Here is a 26864-nt window from a genome sequence, read left to right as displayed (position 1 = left end):
TCTGTAATTTATTTTTATGAATTCACAGCAGTTATTTCATAGAATTATAGATGTAAAGGCCCGTTGGGGTAAAATTAACGTTACCATGTTGTTTAGTGGATTATTAAGCCGAGGGGAGGTTTAGAGATATTCAGAAAGAAAAATAAAAGAATGTATTTTACCCAGATATACTACCTTAACCTCTTGATACCACGATTTAAAATAAATTGGAATTTAAGAATCTTCTGTTTTTGTTTCAAAAGATGCTAAATCAAGTTCATTCATTCATTTTCCAAATCGCTTATGCTGGAACCCATCTCAGCTATTTATGGGCACCAGGCGGCCGACGCCTTGAATCAATGGCCAGCCAATGTAATAAATAAAAGATAAATAATAATACAATGACCTCTTCCCCACAATAATACGTATAATTTAATGTATGATGCAAATTTGTGACGAAGATCTATGGTTTAAAATAAAAACATTGAGCTAGTATGTCCTTAAATTTCGTACAATAGGGGTCAAGGGTTTAAAAATGTATAAATATTTAAAATTTTACAATCGTAAAGACAAAGAGAATGACATTGTGTGTTATTTTATATAGCCAAGGCCAAGAAGTATCACTTTGCACTTTTAGTATGCCGTCAATTATTGACCCATGCATCACGTGAATGTCATTTAAACCCCAGGCTGCACCTTTTTCTAAATGAGTGCTCACTTACACTTTAAATACTTTTGTTGGACATGGCAGAACGAACATTTTTGGCTCTTCACATTGTGTGCCTCCTTTTCGGCATCACACTTTGCAGGGTGAGGAACATTCATAGAAATTGAGTTGAATTCATCTATAACTGGTCATAGTTATTTCATTTCTTTAAAAAAATCACATTTTTTATTCATTTTCTTTTTTGTTGTTGTTGTTGTTTGTTCTGTATTTATTGGTAAATGTTTTAAATATAATAAATACATGTTTTCTCTATTTCTCCAGCCAACAGAAATATCACAAGGTAATTAACGGAAGTGCAGCTCTGCAGAAGCACTTTTTTTCTGAGTATAACGGTGAATTTTATTGCAGACTTTGATGTCGATGGCGGACGGGATCTGGACATTTTTGAAATCAATGAAGGTAAAATATGTTTTTGGATTCCCAAACCTTTGAAAAAAAAATGTATATATATATTTTTCTACTTTTGAAGCGTTACATTGTTGTGATTTGAACCCGCAGAATCTGGGTTAAATCTGGTCGAGGGTGATATTGTGCTAGGCAAGGTTTGTGTTCCTCATTGAATATTACAATTAAAACTGTTTTGTCTTTCTCTTATAATCTATTTGTTTTTATTTGACAGAAACAAAGCAGGAACTCCATTTTAGGCGAAGAATACAGGTGGCCCACCACCATTCCATACTTCATGGAAGATGACCTTGGTGAATGTTTATTATTGATATACTTGTAGTTTTAGCATTTGGATTTTAATGAAGCTTTCAGTTTGACATGAGGTCACTATCCCTTTTTTTTCTTATCACCTTTGTTTACTTTAACTCAATTCCAAAAACAGAAGGATAACATTGCATACTATTATTGGTGCAGAAATCAACGCAAAAGGTGTGATCCTCAAGGCTTTTGAGCAGTACCGCCTCAAGACCTGTATTGACTTTAAGCCATGGAGCGGTGAAACTAACTACATCTCCATTTTTAAAGGCAACGGGTAAGATGTCAGTTATTTTCATGCCTGTGACCTGTACAGGTCAAAGTACTTTGTTCATTACCATTCCGATTGGAACAATGCATAAACGCTTTAACTTACTAATAGGGATGTAGTGACAAACTGTGTTACTCAAACAAAAAATGGGTAGGGAAGAATTATGGTAAGATTGTAATAAAAATGCATTCCCTCTCTGCACCATCCACTGCAAGCTGCTTCTCCTCGGTGGGCAACCAGCGTGAGGGCAAGCAGATTCTGTCTATCGGACCAAACTGTGACCGCATCGCCACTATCGAACACGAGTTCTTGCACGCTTTGGGTTTCTGGCATGAGCAGTCCAGAGCAGACCGGGACGACTATGTGAAAATCATGTGGGATTACATTTCCGAGGGTAAGACCTAGCCTCATGATAGATTCATTTTTATTTTGACTCCATAAATTTGAAAATTGTGACAATAACATTTAGCTGAATTTATATTCTATTAAAAATACTAGCTTTAATGTAACATTTCAATGATAGTTGTTAGTCAACATTTATATTTTTACAAAAAGATTTGTAATATTAGCAAGTGTTTTTCATTATATATATTTAAGTATTCTTCAATATACAAAATTTTATGAGAAAATCATTTAAAATAATCAGTGTAAACTTGAGCAATAATAATGTGCACAAGCAGTTCTATAGCTTTTGTAATACAGCAGTACTGAATTCTATTGCAATCTTTGAAAAATCTTAATTGTATTGGAAAAAAAGCCACTGACAGTGATAAACATCAAATCCATTGTAAAATGGCATTTAAATGGATTGGATGTCTCTCAATGTTAATGCCCAGCCCAGTTAAAATGGAGTAGATGTCTAGTCACGTAAAACGTGATCATTCATTCATTCATCTCGCTCAATTCAAATGGATAACAGTGACCAGATGCCATGAAGTTATACAAGCAGGGAAAGTATTGTACTTTGTTATTCAATATCTCTCATTGCTTTAGAGCCTATGTGATAAGAGATGTTGCGATAAGAAAGTTCAAGATGGCAATCTTGAACTGCTATTGCCTTATTTGTGCACTACTTGATGAAAGCTTTAAATCTCATTATACTTATATAATGACAATAAATGCATTCAATGCAATATGCCAAATTTCCACTAACCAATAGCTGCAATTACAATTCTGAGAACTTTGATTAATTGTCCTATAAAGATATGCGTGACACGTGTGTCAACAATGATTCTACAAAGTATGCACAACCTTGTTCAAGCGTCAGGTTTTTTTTCATCCCACAAAAACATTGGCATTTGAAGAGGACTGCTCAGACTTTTTATATGCACCACATGAAAGGTTTGTTTTATGTCAAGGGCGAGACCACAACTTTAAGATCCACAACGACACCACTTCCAGCTCACTGGGCGTCCCCTACGACTATGGCTCCATGATGCACTACAGCAAGGGGGCCTTCAGCAACGGCTCGGAGTCTACCATTGTCACCAAAATCCCCGCTTTTGCCGACGTCATTGGCCAGAGGATGGAGTTCAGCGACAGCGACATTCTCAAACTCTCCCGACTCTACAACTGCAGTGAGAAGAAGGGCTTTCATTGACTTGTCGACGTTGTTTATGAGCCGATTGACACAAACCTCGCAAGCTGACTTTATAACTGATCGTACGGGACTTCTTTTTCTTCCAGCCCGAGCGTCGACCTTTTTGGACTCGTGTGATTTTGAAGGGGAAAACATCTGCGGGATGATTCAAGGGGCGGGGGATCAGAAGAACTGGGAAAGGTTAGCCAAAGCAGCAGGGGGACCCCACACAGACTACTCCAACATGGGAAAATGCACTGGTTAGTGAAAAGATTCAAACGATTCAGACAGAATGGTGTGAACAATCGAGTAATTGGAATGACTAAAATATCAGGTCTGACATCTTATTAACATTTGCTCTTAGGTTCCGGCTATTTCATGCATTTCAATACGCGTACGGCCAACGCTGGTGACACAGCCCTCCTGGAGAGCCGCATCCTGTATCCCAAGAGGGGATACCAATGTCTGCAGTTCTTCTTCTACAACAGCGGTGGCCCTGAGGATTCGCTGAAGATTTACGTGAGGGAATATGACAAAACTGACAACGATGGGAGGCTACGCTTTATCACCACAATTAACGGTCAGTACCACTCACTATCTTCAGTACTTTAACCAAACGAAGGACTCACAGAAAACCCAAATTCTCCTGAAATTAGCTACCCCCATCTGTCTTGTCTGTCCCGTTTTTCTGTGTTGTAAATACGAAGTATGACCAGCTATCCATTCAATAACTAGCTTTTGTGATTTAACAGGACCTCCCCAGGACCTGTGGCAGCTGCACCATGTCAGTCTGGATGCAACAAAGAAGTTCCGAGTAGTTTTCATGGGCACCAGGCAAGGTGCAGGCCCATCTTTAGGTGGACTGTCTCTGGATGATATCAATATCTCAGAGATGGCATGTCCCGAGTTTGCATGGCGTGTGAAGAACTTCATTCACGTCATGGAGAACGCAACCTCGAACACCACCATTGTCAGCCCACCTTTCACCTCCAAAGAGGGCTACACCTTCCAGATGACGCTCTACCCCAAATGGCCCGACTCTCCAGGGCAAATGGCGGCTTTTGCCCACCTGGTGGCCCGTGAGGGAGACAGCGGGCAGACATGGCCTTGCCCATGGAAGCAAATGACTATGATGCTGATGGACCAGAACCCTCACATCCAGAAGCGCATGTCCAATCAACGTAGTGTAACTACGGATCCCTGGATGATGTCACCTTTAGGTTTGCACATGAAAACCAATCCTCTTGTGAACGACTCATTTTTTAATCTTTACCCTGTTTGTCAGGTGACGAATTCTTCTGGGACGACCCTCGAAAGGTGGGTGTCGAGGTGACCGACGTGGACGGCTCCAAATACTTCCGGGGGCCCGGCTTGGGCACTTCAGTGTACATCACGCACCTGAGAGCCAGGAGCAGGGACTTCATCAAGGGAGGAGACGCCATCTTTCTCCTCAGCATGGAAGGTAAATAGAATAAAACATCTGAAGCATCTCCCAAAGATTATTTTGAAATGCTGTGTTGCTCATTTTCACCAATCCAGAGTGTACATTGCACCATTCCAATTGAGGGATTCAGGTTGTTAAATGGTTTTTGTTGTACATCGTATATCTCACTATTATATATGGAGTATCTATATGCTCACCTGCTATAAGACCACCCCCAAAGATCTGTCCCCTTCTGTCTATCAGGGCACGTTTCATTAAGGTCTATTTGGATCCTGTGTACTTTGTTGCAAGTGCGGTTGACTCACATTATACAGAGCTTTATTTGAATGTGGGAATAAGGTACACTTATGAGTGACAGACTGTTCAATACTGCAGCTCATAATCTCAATAAGCTTCATTGTGGTGAAGCAGAGAAATAAAAAATATAAAATAAAAACATGCCAATTTAGAAGTAGAGCAATCTGCTCTTCACTAGTTCGTATTTACATTATTTAATGTATATTGAATTGGAAGCTCACATTTCTGAGATCGAGTGTTCATATTGCCTGTTTTATTTTTTTTAATATAAATAATATTTTTAATAATTATTTTTTCTTTTTGACCATGGGATTTCCATATCATGCTTCAGGACGAGAATTTTCATTTCTGTTCATGCTTGTTTTTTTTTTTTTTACTTATTCGGCCAATAAGGATTGTGATTCTATTTTTGACATGTACTTTATAAACATTATATTTCATCTATGCAAAGAGATGATTGTCATGATTTTGAGTTACAATAAGGTCTATCACTAATATTGTAATTGCAATTGAAATTTAAAATGTGCAGCTTTTGTATTCACTTCAATCCAACAAAAGGTCCTTTTCCTACTTTAGATGTGTCTCATCTGACTGAAAGCCAACCACAACCCACTGTCACCCCTTTGCCAACGAGTACCTCCAGCACAGAGTCGCCCTCAAAAGTCTGCTCAGGTGTGGACTGTCAGAATGACGGCGTGTGCGTAGTGGAACATGAAAAGCCTGTTTGCAGGTGAGTTTTTCCAAGTAATATAGTGATAAATGTGGCTGAGATTGTCATGTGCTGTATTCAAAACAAATGGTGAATGGTGGCATATGGTGAAACATTGCATTTTATCATGGTTGTAATTACCACTGGAGGTGTTTCAAATGTTGTAGTCTCTGAATCAATATGGCCCAACTGCAACAAAGCATATTCTCCAGGATTTACTATCCCTGACAGGTTTACGAGAATAAATATATGTCAAAATGTCAACAAGAATCTTCATTCAGCACCTTTAAATAGTAACGCTGCAACCCGTCTGTGGGTTTGCAATCAGGAAATACAATCTTGACTACAACAGATAGGTCAAGTTAATGGTGCAGGTGAAGTCTTATCAGGGAATGATGTGATTGGTCTCTAACCTTCCCACTCATTTTAGGTGCGCCGTTGGGGATGATTGGTGGTTCTACGGCGATAGCTGCCAGCACAAAGGTTCAACGTCAGAAAACAGCACCCTCGCCCTGGCCTCCTCTCTCTCCGTGCTGGCTGTCATGCTGGTGGTGACCATCACCACTGCTGTTTGCCTTAAGAAGAAGTACAAGAAGTGTAGTAATGGGAGTGGCCTGGTCCTAGAGAACACGAACAGGAACTGAACTATGAGAGAAAGATCAACACTGATCAAGTAAAATGATCCTACTGCTGTATAAGCTTGCCCCTTGCTGGCCATTCAATGAAAATACATTTATGGGTGTGAGGTATTTTCAACTTTGTACCATTCCAATCAAGAAACATGCGGACATTTGAGTTTATATTCACAAATTTAAAATTTATTATACCAAAGACGAGAACATCTGTGTTGTCTCTTATTCGTGTGGATATATATTTGTATTACTCAAGTCGACACGATCATGCCGGTGGTAACAATGACTGTTGGAGGAGGCCATTATGAAAATAGAATGTCAATCTCTGTGTGTAATAAAAAAAAAAAATCAGTCTATTAGTGTTTATTAGATACAGTGTTGACTACATAACATCAAAATCAAGCGAAAGGGGGGAGAGTGGTGTTGTTGCCTGACATGTCTTGAACTGCAAGTGTTGTTGGTGTTGTTGTTGTCTTCAAGTGTGTCTAAAGGCATATAAAAAAAAATGGAAAAAAGGGGGAGCGCATGGTCCACCTCCATAACAGCAAACATCCTCACATCGTCCACTAAAACCTTCATCGACATTGATCCTTTAAAAGTATCTGTATACAACATTTCTCTTATTTACAATCATTGGAAAAAGGAAAACACAAATCACCATTTCTCTCAGAGAAGATTAGTAAAAGTGACTGAGTCACCATATAGAGTATGCAACTCCTAGGAGTTAGTATTTATAATTTCTACAAAAAAAAGAAAGAAAAGCTCTATGCCATTGTACAGACTGAGAGCCAGGATTTACTGAAGAAATACAGTATCTTAAGTGCCCCATCTATAACGTTAAGCGGTTAAGCGTGGTATTACCGGTGTACCATTCCACAAAAATGCGGGTGAAAGATGATCTGTGTCACTCTAAAAAAGGTTCTTTCTGCTTCTGAGTGAAAAGGTGGTGAGTACAAACAAGTACAGGCAAAGTGTGGAATGAATATTAACCCATGATCAAAAAAGAAACTAGTACTGCTACCTGTTTTTTTTTCTAAAAAGGAGGAAAACAATACAATGTTCCGTTGCCTGTGCAAACACGAGCGGATGTTAACGATGGTCCAGTTTCTTAAAGGGATCATCTGCGTCTTTTTCTAGAGGTGACCTACTGAGAAGGAAAAAAAATGCACAAGAACAGAAAGGCAGTTTGGAAAAAAGTACGGAGTCATCGGGGGGTGCGTGTAGTCATGGTGATGCTGGCAGGGTGCTCGAGTGCATGCTGAGATGAGGATGAAATAGGCATCCTAGAGCGGGGTGTCAAAGTAGTCCGGGGGCTGCTCTGTCCCAGGTGGCTTCAGCTGCTTCTGCTGATGCTGCTTCATGATCTCCTTCACCTCCTCCTCCAGCTCGGGGGGAATGATGAACTGGTCGTCCGGGTCAGGCTGCGCCGGGGCAGTGAAATACCCACCAGATTTCTTGGAGGGGGCATCGGCGGCCACCTCAATGAGGTTGTGACTCTTTTCCTGGCGCGCTACTGAACCGTTGACCCTTCTCTTTCCAGATGCCGCCTTCGCTGCATCGCCGGCGCTTTGCCAGGCCTCGTCCTTCTCCGGCCCGTTCTCTACTACAGCGAGGCTCATGTCCACGCCTTCGTCCGGAGGCTCAGGGGTGCAAGGTGGGGGTGGAGGAGGCGGTGGAGGGAGAGTGAGGAGGCTGTGCTCCTGGCATGAGGAGGACTTCGTTTTGAAGTGAACGTCGGCTTCCACTTCCACGCGGCTGCCGTTGGAAAAAACGCCGACGATTGGCTCCTCGTCCTCGCTGTCCAGCCCGTTGTCCGAAAGGGCGCTGGAGAAGGTGGCGCTCGACAGCTGACGCTGGAAAGAGCTCGCCAGGCAGGCGGGGTGGAGGGTGCGGCAGCCGCGGATCTGAGGCAGCTCGGAACCGCTGAATGGCAACTGGCAGGGCTGCCCGGCGGTGTGTGCTTGCTGGTGCTGGAGAGTCACGGGAGGGGCCTGCTGATGCGGGTGCGGGTGAGAGTGATGGCCCTGTTCCTGCAGCAGGACCAGAGAACTCTGCGGGGGCTCGTCGGACGAAGCTGTGGAGCCCACCTCGCTGCTCATTTCGCTAGTGCTGATCTCGCTGCTCATCTCGCTGCAGGACGACGGCGGCACAGGCAGGGAGCCGTCCGAGGGGCGCTCCTTGGAGGATGTTGGCGGGTAGGGGCCCAGCCCGGGGCTGGGGGGTGGCCGGGGGGGCTCCGAGCAGCAACAGGAGCAACAGTCTTCCGTCACACTGAGTTGGACCACCACGGCACTGAGGCTGTCGGTGCAGCCGTAGCCCTGGGCCAGTGTGCACAGCTTCTTGGCAGCGGCCAGGCCGTCGGGCACGTTGCGCACAGCCTCCACCGCCTCGTCGGGGGACACTGTGTCCCACAAGCCGCGGCTGCCCAGAATGAAGAACTCGTCCTGTGGGGTGAGCGTGACCGTCTGCACGTAGGGTGATGGGATGACGGAAGGATACAAGAAGGAGTAGCCCATGATGCGGGTTGAATCAGTCACACCGTTGACCTTGTTGTCCTGTGAAAGGAACAAAAAAACAATTAACCTTTCCAACCTTCATCAGACAGGTCGCCAAATAAAAAAGCTAGGCCAAATCGCACAAGCTCAGACCCCCACTAAAGGCCAAGGTTCAGAACGCACGCACCCAGCCAGTGTTAATGAGTAAAAACTGCGATGCATGCATTTTCCATGTTAATTTTTACCTCTGTGACTATAGCTCGGTGCTGCCTGATGCGGCGGTATTCCTCCTCGAGGCCGACATTGTGGAGCAGAGACAGGGCGAGGGGCTTCCCATTTCTGCACAGGATGGCCTGACACTTGCCCACGTTGGCAGCCGTCAGAACAAAGCAGCCACTGGGGTCGGTAGGATCGTGGCGGATGTGACACAGAGCCGCCGAGCCCCCTAGCTTCTGACCAGCGGTTCCCAGCTTCCTGCAATGTCAACAAGAAAAGAGTACTTATTACGGGCTGATCATTTTTATTACGTCAAGGTCCTCAAACTAGGGTCTTCAAATGATCTGTAGCCTCTGCATTAAAACAATTTGTCTCTTTTGGATGCTTGGATTCTAAGATTCAGAGGACCTGGAGAGGAGAGATTCGAGAAAATAGCGCAGCTGGATAAACAAGACGGCACCTTAAAAAGCTGCTCCTGTTCACAAAAAAGACACATTTGTAGAGTGTCACAAAATGAACAATGATTCTGATTATTAAGATAATAATTAGGGATGTCCCGATCATATATTTTTGCACGTGTCGCCTGATTTGGAGAATCTGCCAATAACGAGGCCTGATCCGAGACCCAGGAAATGTATTAAGTAATTTGATGATAAAACATATTAGACCAACTAAAGCCACTTAAGTTTTTCAAGCTAGTGAGAGCTAGCATTACATTTCATTGCAGCCCTTTGTCTCCCAAAGCTATACTGGATATTTAGCTAAGTTGGCCCTTAAACTTTTAACAAGTGATTACTGTGAAAATGCCTTTCGGTTGAGACATCTTTATTTGTCCATCAATTATTCTGCAGTTAAAAGCAAGTTGTTGTTTTTTGGCATTACTCAAATGTTCGAAGTGTCACTAAAGCAAATATATTGTTAGACACTGCTGTGAAGAAATAGTCACAAAAACTTGTTTTTTCACCCTCTTTTCTCTCCAGAATAAAACATCTTTTACAGCTCATTACTTAAAAAAATGGAAAGTCGAGCATTTTTTTGCTCAGTTCTGGGACAAAACATAATAGGACCCCAAACCCAGGTCAGGAAGCAGGCATATTAACAATTGTGTTGCTTAAAATAAAGAAAACTCCTCAACAAAGCAGATGAACGATAACACATTCTTATCCTTTGTCAAAAATAAAAATCACCTTTGCATAACAAGAAAGGTGTTGGTCATGTAGTCCTCGTCACTCTTGGTCTTATGCAGCTCCTCTGCCAGCACATCATTCATAGTGCACTGTAAAAGGTAGGGAACCTCCACGTTTCTGTCTCCATCAAACACCCCATACAGAGCCTCGCGACTCCCGCAGAATCTGTTCACTGAGAGTGCCGCCACGCAGAGTCTGGTTTAAAGGGGGAGAAAAAAAACAGTGGCTGTCATGTTATTGAACAAATCCTTTACTCGCTTATCGATTATTCGGCCAGCTGATAACCATGGTAACAACATCCAAGCCAGTCAATTGGGTAACAGTGGCATGTATAGCTGAACTCTTTTCTCCCTTTGTCCATCCAAGAGATTTTTGAGCACATTTTCAATCATCACCCTCATAAACTAGTCTTCACTTGTTATTTTCCAGCTCTATTAGTGAGCTATTAAACTCACTTGTTTTTTAAGCCCGAGGCCTCGGTGTAACCATGACTCCACACGACAGGACCACCAGTTGCCTCGTTCGATGAGAAGGTTGGGGGTGGATCAATACGAAAGCAGCGAATATTACTGAAAGAGCAACAAGAAGTAGATTAAATACACTTCTTTTGTGTAATAGAAAAATTAAGAGAAAAACTGACAAGGAACCAAACCAAGGAAGACAGATTTGCGAGCCCCTGTTTTTAACTGTGAAAAGTACATAAAAAAAAAAAAATCAAGTTACTTGAGTTGCTCGAGGGTCGTGTGGTCCAGGTTGAGACGTGGGTTTCCAGTCAAGTCCAGTTCCTGAAGCTTGGGTGGCAGATTTTCTGGAAGTGTGATTTCACTCAGCTCATTGCAGCTCAGATCCACACACTGACATGAGAAGACGCATAAATACTCACGCAGAACACGTAGGCCTAATGTGGCCTGTTGATTAAGTACTATTGCACTGCAATAGTAGAAGCTTAGATCTAGTTTTAGTGTTTTCTTCTGTGCAGGTATATTCATTGTTTCCATAAAAGCCTTACCTTCATTTCCATTAGCTGCATGACCTCGGGAAAGACCTCGATGGAGTTGGAGTGAGCGATGAGAGTGTGCATACGCCGACAGTTCATGATGGTGGTGGGCACAGTTTTTAGCGTGTTGCCACTAAGGTCCACCTCCTCTAGCTCCTCGAGTTTGGCCATTTTGCTGGTGGAGTAAGAAAAAGCAGAAAATTAGTTGTGGTCAAAAAGGCTAAATCTGGGTACTGCTAAATACATATAACTTTTAGCATTAACAATCTGTGAACCTTACCTGGCTGGGAAGGTCTGCAGGTTGTTGTAGGCCATGTGGAGAATACGAAGGTGCGAGTGGCCCGTCAACATGGGCACGCATTTGTCAGTCAGCTGGTTGTTGGTTAGGTAAAATTCCTGCAGGATGCTGTGGCTCTCCTCAGACAGCGTGGAGGGAGGTAAGTGTTCAAGCTTATTGGCTGAAGCGTTCACACATCGTAAGCTGGTAACAAAATGAAATGGTTACTAAGTCGTTGGCTGCCATTGATGGTGATAAACCTCTAATCCATTTGAACTGGGAATTAATTTCAGTAGTTGATAAGCAATCATAAAAATTGTAGCCCTACAAATCAGATAACTAACTTCTCTGTAAAACTTTAAGTTGAACTTTTTTTTTAAAGAATAAATTCTTATACACTCAGGTTTGATCTTAGAGCAAAACAAGGGGGGAGACCATTTCCCCTATTGAAACAACACAAAGAAAATGCAATAATTGACATAATTTGCAGCTACCTAACACATTTGAGGAACAGGTTGCAGGGCAGCTCCAGCAATTGATTGTGGTGCACATCGAGAATTTCCAGCAGGGGACGCTCCACTCTTTCAGGCAGCTTCTGCAACCGGTTGTGTCCAACACTCAGCTTCCTCAGGCTGCTGCTGCATAACAACCTGCGGCATGCGAGATGAGCACCCAGATGTCAGTGTTTTAAACGGAACCACTATATATATATATATATATATGCAATGAAAAGATGAGGGCCGCCCTGCATATTTAGTTTCAAAGAGGAGGGACATTGGAGGTCTGGCATGATTTATTAGCCTCTGTGGAGGGTGATTAGCGGCTGGCAAAGGGCAGACCGAACAAGTCAGTGCCGCACTCCATTTAAAGGGTGCCGACACGCCATCGAAGGATACTCACCGCGCTGGGAGCTCGGTGACGAGGTTGTGGCTGGCGTCCAGCACTTCCAGTTTCTTTGCTTCACACAGCCACTCTGGCAAAGCTTCCATGCGGTTCCTTCGGAGGAGCAGGGGAAGAATATGACAGGGTGATGATGATGACAAATGCTGTGCAGTTTACTCAAGCGCAGTATCTAATGTCTTCCTTGTGTGTTAAACTTAGCGCTGTGCCAAGAGGTAGCGTTTTCAAAGCTGAGATAATGAGTAAGTGCTTTAAAACATAAATCCAACCCAAAGATTACTGTCTTTGTACTGACCTCGGGGTCCACATTTCACATTAGAGGTCAATTTATGTTCTTGCATGTGTGAGCATTAGGTATTTTTCTCACCGTGAGATGTCCATGTAACTAAGATTGGAGGGTACGGGACTGACATCTAAACTCTGCAGATCTGTGGGTAGAAATAAAAACGTGTTAACCTTCAGCAAGGACATATGTCACCGTCTAGAAAAGGGTAGCTGGGAAAACCAAGGGGAGGTGAGCGTTTTTAAATATTCACTTCAGCCTGCCCTGGGAGAGAGGAGCGTCAAACCCACCGTTGTTGGATGCGTAGATACCCTTGAGCAGGCAGCCCTTGACCTTGAGGCTGGCAATTCGGTTTCTCTCACAATGAAGCACCTCCAGGCGCGGAAACACTGAGGCGTCCAGCTGTGTCAGTCGGTTGTCCCTGACATCCAACTGTGTGACGTGTCTTAGCAGGTCAGGTTCATCCGGAACCATGTTGGAGATCTTATTCAACCTAGTGGAATACAAAAGTTTATAGTGTTTATGGAATATCAATTGGTTACGGATGATACTGAAAATTTGACTTTTGATTTAGTTGTGTACAACCAGGGTTAAAAGGTGAAATCAAAGAAACATTTACGGCACATATTTTATTTGCCTTATCAAAAATGTATGTTTCTGGTAGACACTCTCTCAAGATTGGGTCCAACCATTCAGCCAATTAAAAGGTAATTTACATGCTCCTTGTCAAATAGTACCCGGTTAAGTGTTGTGCTGCATCTTTCAAATAGAAGAAATAATAACGGCTTCATTGTTTAGGTTTACATTAGAAAAAGGAAATGGGAAGCCAACCTCATAAAAAATACAAAATTTATAGCAGATTTGAACCCAAAATCTCTCAGCCATGCTAACCATGTCTTCCTTCAGTATTATGATGCTAAAATGAAAAGAAAAAAGCTATACATGCCCTATGAACTTAATGACGCTGTCCTGGACACGTGGGAATGTTGGAAATATTTTCCCCCCACTGATTGAGCAAGTTAGAAATAGTGAGGCATTAACCAGCAAATACTGCAAGTCATTGTATCTTAACCTATGGCGGACTCCTGTCGGAATTGCAATGAGCAAATGATTTCCTGATAGCCTGCAGTTTGGCGGACTCCTTCTTTACTTTGCATCATTATGGACCCAACTAAAGTTCAAGCTTCGACAAACTGCCTTACGTGCCCTTGTTCCATCCTTTGCATCTACCTGAGATCGATGTGTTTGACACGGAGAAGCCGGAAGTTCTGCAAGGTTAGCGTCTCCAGGTTGTTGCCGGCCATGCAGAGCTTCTCCATGGAGGCCAGCTGTTCCAGCACTTGCGGCACTTGGCCGAACTGGTTGAAGGAGAGCCCGAAGTATGACAGCCTCTGGAGGGAGCCCAGCTCGTCGGGCAGTTCACTTAGACTGTTGCCATCCAGCAAGAACGTTTGCAGACTGCAAAAGAGGAGAGAACCCCAAAATTGTTAAATTGTCAAATGTGTGAATGTTGAGCAATGAAGTTTTATAAAATTGTCTCCGGGTGGCGCTAAACGCCCGGCAAAACCTACTGGCCACTTCTGGAATGAGCAATCATACTAGATCATTCCAGCAGATTAACTTCTCATCTCACTCTTACAGCCTCCATGCCTTAAAATTCGTGTTAAATCAAATCTGTCGAGGCAGCTGCTAAATTATGGCTTGGCAATGGCAGTGGTTCTCATAGCTGTGTAAAAACAATAGTTTGGCTGCAGAGCATTTCAACAAATGTTTAATTTGCCAGTATCACAATTTTAAAAGATTCTCAACAATTTAAAGCAAATCATAAGGATTTATAGGATGGCTTTTCCCCTTTAAAAAATGTGGCATACAAAGAAAATATTTTTCTTTTATTAAAGGAAAAAGATAGATCTTTGGAGTGAGAGTGCAGTCATTGACTGAGGAACTCATTTTCAAGAATGTCTGTGAGGGAGCATTTCTGCGCAGTTCACTGCTATGTATCTATGTATGTATGTGGATCTAATAATAATAAGTGTAATAAGAATAACACGTGCCCAAACATGACTTATTCTGCTCATAACATGATCAATCAATTAAACTGGGTAAAGATCCAGGGCACTAGTATGCAGAAACACTCACCCTTCATGGATATAGGATGTCTGCTATTATTTCAAATTCAAAAGGAAAGTAGAGCTGCACTGAGTTAGGTTGGAAGCAAAAATTTGCATAAACTTCTGCTCATATCACTTTCCTCCTCTGCATCCATTCCCTATCTGTCTGAAACAGCTCCAGTGATTTTATCTAAGCCAGTGAGTTTATGATCCAACAAAATCTGTTTTTCTGTGGACAGGATTAGAGTTTCACTCAGTGTAGTTCTGATCTGGGGCCCATTTTGGATTTCTCAGTGGAGTTGTTGACGTAGTTTCATTAGTGCCTGGTAATGTCTCACATTGACAGTAGGGCGTGTGTCTTAACTCATTAGCTGCACAGTGTACGATCACTGCCAGCCCTCCCGGTCAAATAGGAGTGGACGTCTATTGCAGTCAATGATACTGAAACATGATCATTCGATGTATGTTAATGCCCAGTAAGAAACAGATCAGGGACACTCAATCAAATGTCAACAACACAAGAAATAGGTTGTTGTTCAGTATGTAAACATTTTTGGGTTTTGGCATATGATGAAAACCGGATGATACTTGCATTGGTTTATTTACTTTTAATGTGAGGACATTCCTTTCCCGACTCAAAAGGGTAACTAATGGTGAAAAGTTGAAATATTTCATTAAACACAATGACATAGAAACTGGTTATCAATTAAAATAAGGTCAAGTTGTCAGACAAAACCTCAATTAATCTCTTATCCAGCATAACAAAGCAATACACTTCGGTGTGAGAGGGCTCGCAATGAAACACTGACTGCTAAAATAAACAGTGAGCAAACATTTCATTTTAAGAACTATATAAGCCAAGGATCTAATGTGCACAAAAAAGAGCAAACACAGAGGGCACAGGGCATGGGTGGATGTTAAATGCCAGAAAAAAAGGCGAGCAAGTTGAAGCTAGTACAGCACTGGCAGTTGCCCTGCCAGGTGTTTCTTCCAAGGTGACAGCTACATTTGGATATGTAAACTTTGACGCCCAGGTTGAAAGTTTGGCAACTTCAAAGCAAACAATGTTCTGTAGTTCTCATGTCAACAACAAAGATAAAAGAAAACAATTTGATTGGCAGGGCTTGCAGTGACTGATTATGTTCCAGTCAGTGCCATTGTCCACATAAAACTTTCCAAAATTTCCAAAGACACAAGGGTCAAGTCATTGAGTACCAGACACTGTCAACTCAATTCAGTCTTTGACCCTATGCTTGTATTCACAGGTTCCACAAATACAAGCACAAGCAGGTAACTGCAGTAATAATTTGGGCTCACCGGCAATGCGTCACGGATGAAAAGACGGACAAATGCACAGACTCACAAACAATACGTACCTGCTAAGACGCATATATTGTACTTGCTGGATAGCCCCTCTCTTGGACTTACTTTGCTAGACTATCCAGTACAGAACATTTTCAATTAAGTTGATCGTTAAGTTGATATGAAATAGGTGGATGCCCGACAGTTAAAAAAATCATTTTATTTCTAAATAGTGAGTTTTGATCTGATACCCCCATGGAAATGTAAGTCCCTGACATGACACCTTTCAACTGTTACTTACTTGGTCATGGCCGCCACACCGCTGGGAACAGAGGGCAGATAATTGCAGCTGAGATTGACCTCGGTCAACGTGGGGATATCACAGATAGCTAGCGGAAACTGGCCAAGGTGGTTGTTGGACAGGTTGAGGCTCCGCAAACGAGAGAACCTACACATTAAAGAGACAAAGGAAACTGTCAAGATTAAACATGTCCTTAATAAAGACTTGCAGTTTAGCAAACAGCTGCAGTCCTGACATCTGTGTTGTCTATTCAAACAACAAAGATTGGTGACATTTGGAGTGGTGTCCCGCAGCAGAAGAGGTGACCTTCTCATTGTCTACACCCTACCCATTTGTCTGTTTTTACTCACAAGCCTGCAAAGAAGCAATGTCTGACTAAATGTTTAAAGTTTCCACATTGCATTTATTCATTCTACTATTTACACACACAAAGACACACACACACGCACACACACACACACACACACACCGCACATGAAGGTGACACAGACAGAAAAACAGGTCTAAGTGATTGATAAGGGTTGGCGAGTCATTCCTGCTGAGGGTGACTCCCGCAAGCGCTCTGTAAGTGTGTATCATTCACCTATTCAATCAACCTCTGCAATCTGCTGAGTAATGTTCCTATCACTTTCCTGCTCCTCTGCTTGTCAGTTCTATCGTGCCATCAACTTCTAGTGTATTTCTGTGTCCATTCACTACATTGTATGTCTGTAGCCTCTCTAGAGATTTTATCTCCACCAGTGAATTTTTGATCTAAGAAGTCGGTTTTGCTGTGAACAGGATTACTGGGCACTTTAAGAAAACTAAAAAGCGGGTGAGGGGAGGAGGGGTACAGTTTAGCATGTGGTGGAAATTAGAATTAAAATGCAAGTGAGGGAGAGACTGAATAAAATCTGGTAGAGCTGGAGCAGATGAGCTGAGGTGGAAAAGTGGCATAAGCACATCATTCATCTAAAAGGGTAAAACCCATGTAACAGTACAAGCACATGATTTTTTTTGTCAGAACTTCTTATCTCATGATGGCTGTTAGATTTACAGAATAAAAAAACAGCTCACAAGCACACATCTACAAATTACCCAGATATAACTACTAAAGGCTGAACAATAGCCAATGACTAAATCCATATTGCTTTAGATAAGAAACACTGAACAAATAAAAAATCTTTTGTATTAAAAAATTCTTTCATAGGCTGTACTGTAAGTAGTAATAATTCAGGGGCGAAATGTATCTAGAAACTAGTCCAAATAAATCATAATCAGTCACATTACGTTACTCAAATCTATGTACATAGCACTTTCAGAACAACCACAGCTGCAAGGATGTAAATAAAGAGGCCATATGCTTAACAATCTGCATGTCCAGTGAGAAATGATCTCAGGCTCAGACAGCGAGATGCATGCTGGGATGCCAGTTTTATGCCAGAGGAAATGGCCAGAGTGATTATTGCCTATCTGATCCGCCACTAAGTCTTTGGCCACAGAGCAAAGATGGCAGAGACAGGAGGCAGACAGCAGGTCCACGCTTGGCCCTCCTTCTGGGATATACAACACAGTGACTTCATGCTTGATGTAGTGTACACAAAACCTGTGTTTCAAATTCAAACCAAAAACAGCCTTTCACAAAACTCTCCAAACCAAAACACATGCGGGTGAACAGCTTCCAGTAACTTCAAAAATATAATTCTGCTCATCAAAACCATCCTTGAAAATGTTAAGGAATGTAACAATTTAAGTGTCAATGTCAAGGTTAAAGTTAACATGAGTATGGATATCCACATACATTTTGGTGACAATATACTGTTGTTTTTACGTTAGGCCACAAGCTTTTCTGCTGATAATGATCATCATGGTGACAAAAGCTGCACTTGCCATTGGCCATAAAGGACAAGGCTGCGTTGAATGGGAAATAGGCACGCCTTAAAACAACTAACTTTCAGAAAGAGAAGAAAATTGAATAAAATTTAAATACTGATCCTTGAGGCATTAAAAAAAATGTCATAGAAATATTATACACAAGGAATTGCTTAAGTTGTAGAAAAATTGTAATATGTCTCTTTTAAATTATTGGCTTTGAAAGAATGTCAAGGAAGACTCATTGACAATTTTATCTCAAGAAGACATGCAGAATGCAAGAACGTAAGATTACACAAACACAACCGCAAGCACATTCTGTCATTGAATTCGAAGAACAAGACAATCTAGCCTGGGGAGCCCTACTTTTCCTGTAAAATGGAGGCGGGTTTTTTCCCCCTTCTGCAAGCACTTAAAATGAAAATAATCTCAATTAGAATAAAAGTAGATCCAAACCCTTTGCATAGATGTAATTGCACACACATTCACAAACACACATACGGTACTGTACTGTATATGTACATCTTGGCTGAGGTGCAATAACTGGGTCCCACAATAAGCAAGCGGCAGATGGTGCCCACAGAGAGAGTGAGTGAGAAGGGCCAATCATATTAAAAGCATGCCTGCTGATGGATATATGCTTCTGGGCTTGTTTGGGTTTGCCAGGTACATTGCAGCCCTGGTTAGCCTCTTATGTCCCTGTGTGTGCCCCTCTTATTCCTGTGGAGCAAACTGCAGGTGGACACTTAAGTGGCCCAAAGATGTCAGTCATTTTATGTATAACTTAATTTCATATTAAGTTTGCTGTACCTCTGCAACTGCTGCAACCACTGGTCTGCTGGCAGGAAGTTGTGTTTGAGGTTAAGATGAGTGAGGTCGTGGCTGTAGAAAAGGTTTGGGGGGAGCTGTTCCAAGCTGCAGCAAGAAAGATCCACTGAGTTGATCCTCTGTGAAACCATCTAGAAAGGATGGACATACAGTACAAAGAAGCAAGGGGTTTAATGAGATTATCCCCACAAGGGTATGTGTGTGTGTGCAGATTATAGCTAAAGGGTCAAATGGCATTCAGTGGCCAATCTTCTGAGAACTACCAAAAGAGAAAGAAAAAGCGCAACGGGCTAGTTCAGTGACCTAGGCAGCATGTTACATCATCATGTTATCAGGCTAAATGGCTGTATACAAAAGTGCATGCACTTTATAGATCGATAGCAAGAAATACGGTGTTTAAATTTGTAACAGTTTAAAAAAAGCTTGTAATTTCTGGGGGCAAATAACTATTTTGTTGTATTTGGTGGGGCTAGATCATATGGCACCGATCCCAGAACACACGCCAAGTGGGGGTAAGTATATAAAATGAAATGTGTTCTATTTAACTTCAAGAATCATTGATCGGATAAGTTAGACTAAAGATGAAAGAATAAATAAATCTCTATACTGTAGTGAGGTTTTCTCTAAGGTTAACCATCAAATGAAGAAGGCTACTGTATTTCCTTTATCATGTGGCAACTTTGAGTCTTGGTCAGGGCAATGCCTCTCAACACGGCTTGTCTTCAGCCAACCCAATTCTCATTTTCCACCCACAATTAAAACCTTCAAGCCTGCTTTCCTCAAGCCAACTGCCTGAGAGATTTTACCACTGACATCCGAAGTGATTTGACAGCATCCGCCTCTTCCTGAGGTGAGGGAGACAAAAGTGTGCGTGCATGCGGTCACGTCTAGGCCATGCGCTGCCTCTATGTAGGTTTCTATTCTTAGTGCCCCCCAGGGTGCTGGCGACATGTACGCCCCTGTTAATATTTAGAAAAGAGGTTTTTTGGCTATGTCCTACTTGAGTTCAAATGAGAGAAAGGAAGCGAGAAAGAGAACAGAAAGAGGGGGGTTGACCCGAGTTCCACACTAATGTGCAGACCACGGTTAAGTACAGTGACTTTGCTGTGCTTGCAAATGCAATATGCATAGAGTAGATGTCAGATTTTTCTATTGGCACTCATGTGCTCATGTGGTTTCGAATTCAGTTGCCCTCAAATTAAATATATGCATAAGCACACATTCCCCCGCTTTTTCTCTGACTGCCTTTTACCTTGGCAGCATGTCTGTGCCAGCGGAGGTGCTCCGTGAAGCTCTCGAAGCTCACATAGTATGTCTGACTCTGGGGCCCAGCTGAGCTGAAGGCCAAACAGTGATTGTGCTTCTTTACTTCCTCCACCTGCAGACACAACAAACACACATATAAAGGAGACATGCATAAAGCATTGACATTTCTGATTGACACTGTCAACAAAAGAGGAAAACATGTTATCTTAAAGTTGTTGTCATAATGAATGCAAAATATGAAAACAACTATGTGTAACTTGATAAATATATCACAGGACTGGGAAGAAAAGTTATTTAACTTGCTCATTGTGGAATGTCGGCCTATACTATTTTTCAGAAGAGAACCCTGACAGCCCAGCCAGCAGATCCATTCAGCAATACAAGGATAAATGTTGTTTGTAGGGGGCTGATCTTAAAAATAGCACTGAGATGTTAGGCCACTTGGAGAAATGTGTGATCAATATGATCAATAGCCTAAACTTTACAGCTTATGCCACACAATGACAAATATTTTAACGGAGGGCAGAAATGGACAACCTTTATCCTCAGCAGAGTAGATTCAAACAGGTCATTGAGAATAATTTTTGCAATTATCTCCATTCCAGCCACAGCCAGAATTTAGCAAAGGCTTGCAATTATCCTATAGTTAAAGGTGCGTTAAATAAGAATATTATTTATAAAGAGCAAAACCCATCATTTTAGTTTCAAACAAAATATAAATACTGAAGGCAAACTCATCAAGGAGAACTGTTTGCACTCGGGCACATACTATATATCTGTAATGAATAACGAGGCACTTTGCCCGAGCAAAGAGGCCAATACGATGCGACGATGTGACATACTTTCCCTCCAATGAGTGGCAGGATGTGCATCTTTCCCGTCTGGCTCTCCTTGACAGAGGAGACGATGAGGCAGGTGCCACAGAGGATGACCTGCCGCCTGGTCCAACGGTTGACTGGCAGCTGCAGCTTCCCCTTGCGGACGTTGTATGTCCCGGACAACTGTACCCGCTCAGAGCTCTCAATGTTTTGGGGTTTCCCTGGATCAAACAAGGAAGGCAGGTGAGATATTATGTGGTTAGCACAGGCCTGTGAAGCAGGGGATGAATGACTGCGACCAAATAAGACTAGACTTGGCAAGAAAGTTTATCTAGTGTGTTTCATGAAATAATGTAATTGTAGTGGCATTTGTGCCAAGACAAGTACAAAACCTAGTTGGTGACTTTGGCTTCACCCAACATAGTCACACCATTTGACTATTTAGGCCATTAGGATGTATTAGGGATGTATTAAGGTGATTTTCTTTTTAAATTATGATCTGATCCGATTTTATTCAAGGTATGTTATACCAATGCTGATCCGATGCCAAAATATTCTATCATGTAAAAATAGTTTAAAAATGTTACCATTAAGTGACAAAAATATTTTTTTGTATTAAAGTGAGCCCTTCCTCAACAAATGCTCTGTTACCATCTCAGCAGCAGTGCTTTGACCAAGCCGACAGTCCCTCTTCAACAAGAGATTAAATTGATTTTATATTGGACCCCATTGCACAACGTATATAAAACTTGACTGATGTGAACCCAGCGTCAGAGTTTTTTTAAATGTGGAAAGTGGAATGCTAAGGGAAAACCCGCACAAGGAAAATACGCAAACCACACATGAATGCCAAAGCTCAAATTCAAATCATCGACCTCTGAACTGTGATGCAAATGTGCTAACCAGTCGGCTTCTATACTGTCTGACATCAAACAATAAAATAATTATAAAACAATTCTAAAGGTCACAAAATGTACTCAGATAAAGGTCCTGTGTTAAATTACTGATTGCATGAATATGTAAAGCAATGCACTAAAAGTTAAGAACTTGCACCATATCTAAGCAATCCTCAAGGGGGCTGTAGATCAAAAATACTTCCTGGGTCAAAAAATTTGGAATTAGGAAAATTCCGTCAATTGTCTTTATCACTTATTGTTATTAGGGTCCCGAGTGAGCTGGAACAGATTCTAAATGGCTTTGGTTGAGTGCTACTGTATATACACCCCTGGTGAAAGGTTTTCAACTTATGACTGTGTAGATCAGTATAATGATAGGTACTTATCATTCAACTAGGGATTCCTTGTGCCAGTAGTCACAACAAGGAAAACACGACAATACAAGAAAATGCAGACTTAATTGAATTACTAACAACAATTAGGACATTAAATCATTTAATGATATTAAATACTTAACATATACCATGGCAGTACGTCAAATAGCCTATCCAAGTCCTAATCTAAAAGGTGAGTTAGACAGAGGTTTATGACGGTGAATTATGACATGAGTGTTCTAATGTGGAGTTCTTGCAACAATACCTCCACAAAGCAGGGTTAGCATTTAAGCTAAATTCATTCGCGCAACAATAAGCCTCACATGTCCTACTTTTTGCATTGGAACTGAATAGTCAGGATTTGCCTTCAGTACGAGTATAATCTCCAATTCAATGCCAGGTGCACTTCTGGTGTATTATGGCATTGCAGTCAGTGAGCTGGGGTCACTCATCTCACTGAGCAGCCAGCCAAACCTGACATACAGGATTGCTTATCAGGCGCCCCTGTCGGCCAACGCCACCTTATCAACGTGTTGAAACATCCACCTGCTTTCTGTCTACCTCCACCTCCGCGAAAAAACTCCCAGGTGCCATGTATATGTTGGCCTGCACATGCCCTGACCTCTCTTACACACATATTTCACCTCAGTGCTACCACAAATAGGAAGGCAGTAGATTACCTTTAATAGTCATGTGCAAACTTGTGCGGGCACTTGTGCTTTTCAATTATTGACTTACTGACTGTGAGGTAGTACAGCCACCAAGGCTTTCTGTTTATGCTCATTAAAATTGCTGTGTTATCGCAACCAGTTCCTCCTTTGAGGATGTGAACATGACTGAAAACTAAGTGATGGTCCCCAGATGGGTAATAAAAAGTAGCTAAATTATTTTTTTGGGGGGGTGCACTGATTTAAAATGACATAAATGTGATGATTTTCCAATAAAATGAAACCACCAGCACTGTTGCTGAGCTCTGATTTTTTTGTCTGCTAATATTTTGTTTATAAGAGAACCAATCGCTTAGTTTACAGGAATTGTGTGCTTGGACCAAATGCTGAGTACCTTATGAAGGTTGATTGCAAATGTTATTGTGCCTGAACAGAAAAGTTGTCCATCATCTTGTCTCTTTTAGAATGAAGCTGTAATCTCAATTACCAACTGTTGTACTATCTCTTACCAAAAGTACTTACTGACTGCTGACACTAGTGGTTTGCTCCGCTATTTAGTTGTTTTTCTGAAACTAGTGGAAAGTGCCTGCCAACTTCAGCTTTTTTTAATTTATCTTCTTTTAAGGTTCCCATTTCCCAGCACACTCTCCACACAGGGTGGCCCGGTGGAGCGAGTGGTTAGCGCGTCGGGCTTACAGTGGGGGACCTGGGTTCAAATCCAGGTCAGTCCACCTGTTTGGAGTTTGCAAGTTCTCCCCGGGCCTGCGTGGGTTTTCTCTGGGTACTCCGGTTTCCTCCCACATTTCAAAGACATGCATGGTAGGCTGATTGGACACTCAAAATTGCCCCTAGGTATGAGTGTGAGTACGAATGGTTGTTTGTCTCCTTGTGCCCTGCGACTGGCTGACCACCAATTCAGGGAGTGCCCTGCCTCTGGCCCGAAGTCAGCTGGGATAGGCTCCAGAAAATATTAGAATATTGTAAGAGCTTTTGAAAAATTGGCAGTGCGCATTGTTGATGCAATAAACAAAAGCAGCACCTAAACAGTTTGTGCTTCTAGCAAGAGGAGACTGTTTAAGCTTTTTTCACTCTGCATTAGGTTTTTCTGTTTACTACAACTTCAAGGCACACTGGACAGCGCGAGTCTGACTGTGGACCAATGTTAATATAGTATATGCATGTTTGGGACTGGTTGCTAAGCTAGCCTTTTTCCTGCTGGTTAGGACATCAAGTAGTTCAATAAAGTCATGTCTTTGTACAAACTGGAGGAAGAGAGCAATGCAAGTCAAGAGTGTGTCACAAGTGTGGGTATGCTATGTTTTAGCTCACATTTTTTTATTGTTAAAAATTCTCAAATAATGTTTCTACTAATTTGACAAAAATGGTACATTGAAGACACAAAGCTATCTAAATGTAATTTTTCCATTGAGATGTGTATGATGTTGTAGGGCAAGCGCCCAAACTTTGAGCCCCCACATGAACTGGGTGGGACAGTGTTCCTTCCTCAGACCATTGTAGCAAATATATAATATATACATTGGTTCAAGATGTACTGCGCTTAATTAAAAACAGAGTGTAAAGGAATGTACACTCACCAGCATCAATCTTAACTACACAAGCAAAGTGTAATAATTGATGGAAGTGGCCTTATTTTACGACAGTTTTACCATACATTAAAACCTAGGTACTGTAAAAGACAGCTATTTGCTTGAAGTCCATCAATAGCTATGCAACATGTAAGAAAATAATAAGCAGCCATTAGTGCCTTCAAATTTTGCTAAAAAAGCAAAAGTCAAGAGCATGTGGATATGTGAGGCATTAGAGAAATTATTCAAAAGCTGTTAGCCTCAATATGTCACATGGGGACATTAGAACTATTTTTAGCCCTTTTGTTGCAACGTGCTTTCTCTGATGCAAAAGTAATATACTTTTTTTTGTCTGCTGCCAATATGCAACAATACGTACGGACAATAATCATTCTGTCCAATTAATCACCTCTCCTAAATATTTCTGGAGCATCAAAGTCAAATCCTGCTACTTGCGGGAGTGCAAAGTTTCCTAAGTTGTTACTTGGTTGAGTCATCATCTCGCAAGGATGAAGGAAGACTCAAGGTTGCGCCAAGGGACTATGCTGGAGGAAACAGGTGAGATAGGAGGGACTCCCTTGAGAGCATCCTGTTTACAGTAGTGAACTCGGAAACAACGCAGTCTCCTGAATGACCACGGGAGGAAGTCATTCATGGCTGTTCTCATCACTTAGACGCTTCAATGATTAAAAAAAATCTGTTGTCCACATGCAACACCCACCCCAGTAGTATTTTAAGGCAGAATGATGTTAGTCATGCTGGGCATCCCATTTTTTCTTCGCAGGATGTTGCAGTAGGCTTCAGAGAAAGACCTCGCTTTGGTGGGCATGTACTGGACAAATCTATTCCTAGACCTACTATGACAGGAGAGTGTGTGTGTTCCTTGAGATAGCTTCCTTTTCCACAACTTCAGGATGTTTTGCCTCCGCACACCCTCAGTTAAGATTGCAATACTCCCACTATTGGTCAATGGCATCTGCAACTGAAGCAGTAGACTAAGTAAGATTGACATTTTTAACTTATAGTTCTCAGGTTATTGGTGTGAAAACTCATCTAATTCATGCATTTGTGCAGTTTGAAGGATCTCCCTGGACTTGTGTGAGCTGTCCAAATATTTGTCAAAAAGTGCCCTGCAGCGGTTGATATGATGGCAAATGGTTAGCATATCCACCTCACGACTCTGAGATCAAGGCTTCAATTCCCAATGGGTTCCGACCTTCCTCCTTTCCATGTTCTCCCCAAGACCAGCATGGGTTTTCTCCGAGTACTCTGTTTTTTTTTCAACTTGTGACTTGGATTTATGGTGCCTGTGTTGCCTGTAGATTACGAGTTAGCCATTGGAGTGTATGCATTCACAGCCTTTAGCCTCTAGTAGTCTGAGGGACCGTCGTGCTCTTTTTTTTTCTAAACCGACAAAGCTTACAGGGGCTAATAAGGACATATCCTCGGTTAATCATCCTTGTCCCGCTAAATATAAGATGACATACGGCAGACCTCGGCTATACGACAGGGCATGCTGTTCTGTAGGGCATCAATGACCCACATCAGTCAGGGTCAGCCATATGCACACACATTTTTGCTTCTTCTGTAGGAGCCGACAGATGTGATGGATCCTAATAAAACTTTAGGCTCTGTTTTATAATTCTTAGTACTAGGAGCTTAATCAAGGAGCTAATGCTAGCTAATCAAATTAGGATGGGAACAAAACTATACAGTATTAAAATACCAACAGAATTGGATTCATAACTATTTACTGGCTTATAGATTTTAATTGAATTCTAGAGTGGTGACGATGGAAGATGTAATATGTTAGGAGAAATAAAATCCAGGAACTGAACATAAAATCCTGCCATTGCAAGGATTAACCTTTTAGATATGAAACCTGCATATCCCTGTGTGTGGACAAAACCCAAGTTCCATACACAATATGAACCTGAACAACAGCCAATTAGAATGCAACATGAAGCTTTTGCCATTGCCGGACCCAGAGAGGAACAACAGGTTTTGTTGAGTGTTTGTAGAACAGGTCTCCCAAGTCTTTCACTACAGTGGAAATAACAAGCAGGTGTTGGCAAACGTAATGAGCCTTTCTTCTTCTTCACATTCGAAAAGGTTTTCAATGCCCCATGCCACCAATCTAGGCACACAGAGGTCAGAGGTACTTTGGG

At 41.9% G+C, this 26864-nt stretch overlaps 2 protein-coding genes across 5 annotated transcripts in view; one reads left to right on the top strand and one right to left on the bottom strand.

Annotated features, from left to right (window-relative positions):
* The first annotated feature begins 723 nt into the window (after positions 1 to 723).
* mep1bb (meprin A subunit beta b) lies at positions 724 to 6539 on the top strand. The gene is made up of 13 exons (XM_077615518.1): positions 724 to 789; positions 1006 to 1105; positions 1205 to 1248; positions 1326 to 1404; positions 1568 to 1685; positions 1895 to 2073; positions 3038 to 3256; positions 3366 to 3518; positions 3623 to 3838; positions 4011 to 4478; positions 4544 to 4720; positions 5576 to 5729; positions 6139 to 6539. Exons 1-13 carry the CDS (start codon positions 724 to 726, stop codon positions 6350 to 6352), a joined length of 2187 nt encoding a protein of 728 aa, XP_077471644.1. The 3' UTR covers positions 6353 to 6539.
* phlpp1 (PH domain and leucine rich repeat protein phosphatase 1) overlaps positions 6505 to 26864 on the bottom strand; it is a 41687-nt gene continuing 21327 nt past the window's right edge. For all 4 annotated transcript variants that reach the window (XM_077615889.1, XM_077615887.1, XM_077615888.1 and 1 more), the window contains exons 3-18: positions 21197 to 21393; positions 20341 to 20466; positions 19071 to 19219; positions 16410 to 16556; positions 13926 to 14153; positions 12986 to 13188; positions 12780 to 12840; positions 12413 to 12508; positions 12007 to 12162; positions 11516 to 11716; positions 11248 to 11410; positions 10962 to 11092; positions 10694 to 10807; positions 10239 to 10433; positions 9081 to 9309; positions 6505 to 8895 (exon numbers count right to left, since the gene is read on the bottom strand). In XM_077615889.1, the coding sequence (XP_077472015.1) occupies positions 7624 to 8895; positions 9081 to 9309; positions 10239 to 10433; positions 10694 to 10807; positions 10962 to 11092; positions 11248 to 11410; positions 11516 to 11716; positions 12007 to 12162; positions 12413 to 12508; positions 12780 to 12840; positions 12986 to 13188; positions 13926 to 14153; positions 16410 to 16556; positions 19071 to 19219; positions 20341 to 20466; positions 21197 to 21393 (3668 nt within the window). In that variant the 3' untranslated portion in view covers positions 6505 to 7623. The remainder of the gene's footprint in view (positions 8896 to 9080; positions 9310 to 10238; positions 10434 to 10693; positions 10808 to 10961; positions 11093 to 11247; positions 11411 to 11515; positions 11717 to 12006; positions 12163 to 12412; positions 12509 to 12779; positions 12841 to 12985; positions 13189 to 13925; positions 14154 to 16409; positions 16557 to 19070; positions 19220 to 20340; positions 20467 to 21196; positions 21394 to 26864) is intronic.

The sequence above is a fragment of the Stigmatopora argus genome, chromosome 12 (assembly GCF_051989625.1).
Source record: "Stigmatopora argus isolate UIUO_Sarg chromosome 12, RoL_Sarg_1.0, whole genome shotgun sequence".
Lineage (NCBI taxonomy): Eukaryota > Metazoa > Chordata > Actinopteri > Syngnathiformes > Syngnathidae > Stigmatopora > Stigmatopora argus.
The sequence above is the reverse complement of the archived record's forward strand: the minus strand, read 5'-3'. Positions and strand labels throughout refer to the sequence as shown.

Coding starts and splice junctions, on each gene's coding strand:
- mep1bb (XM_077615518.1), top strand. CDS start 724: ATGGCAGAACGAACATTTTTGGCTCTTCACATTGTGTGCCTCCTTTTC. Junction 3,519..3,622: donor CAACATGGGAAAATGCACTG/GTTAGTGAAAAG, acceptor ATTTGCTCTTAG/GTTCCGGCTATTTCATGCAT. Junction 4,721..5,575: donor CTTTCTCCTCAGCATGGAAG/GTAAATAGAATA, acceptor TTCCTACTTTAG/ATGTGTCTCATCTGACTGAA.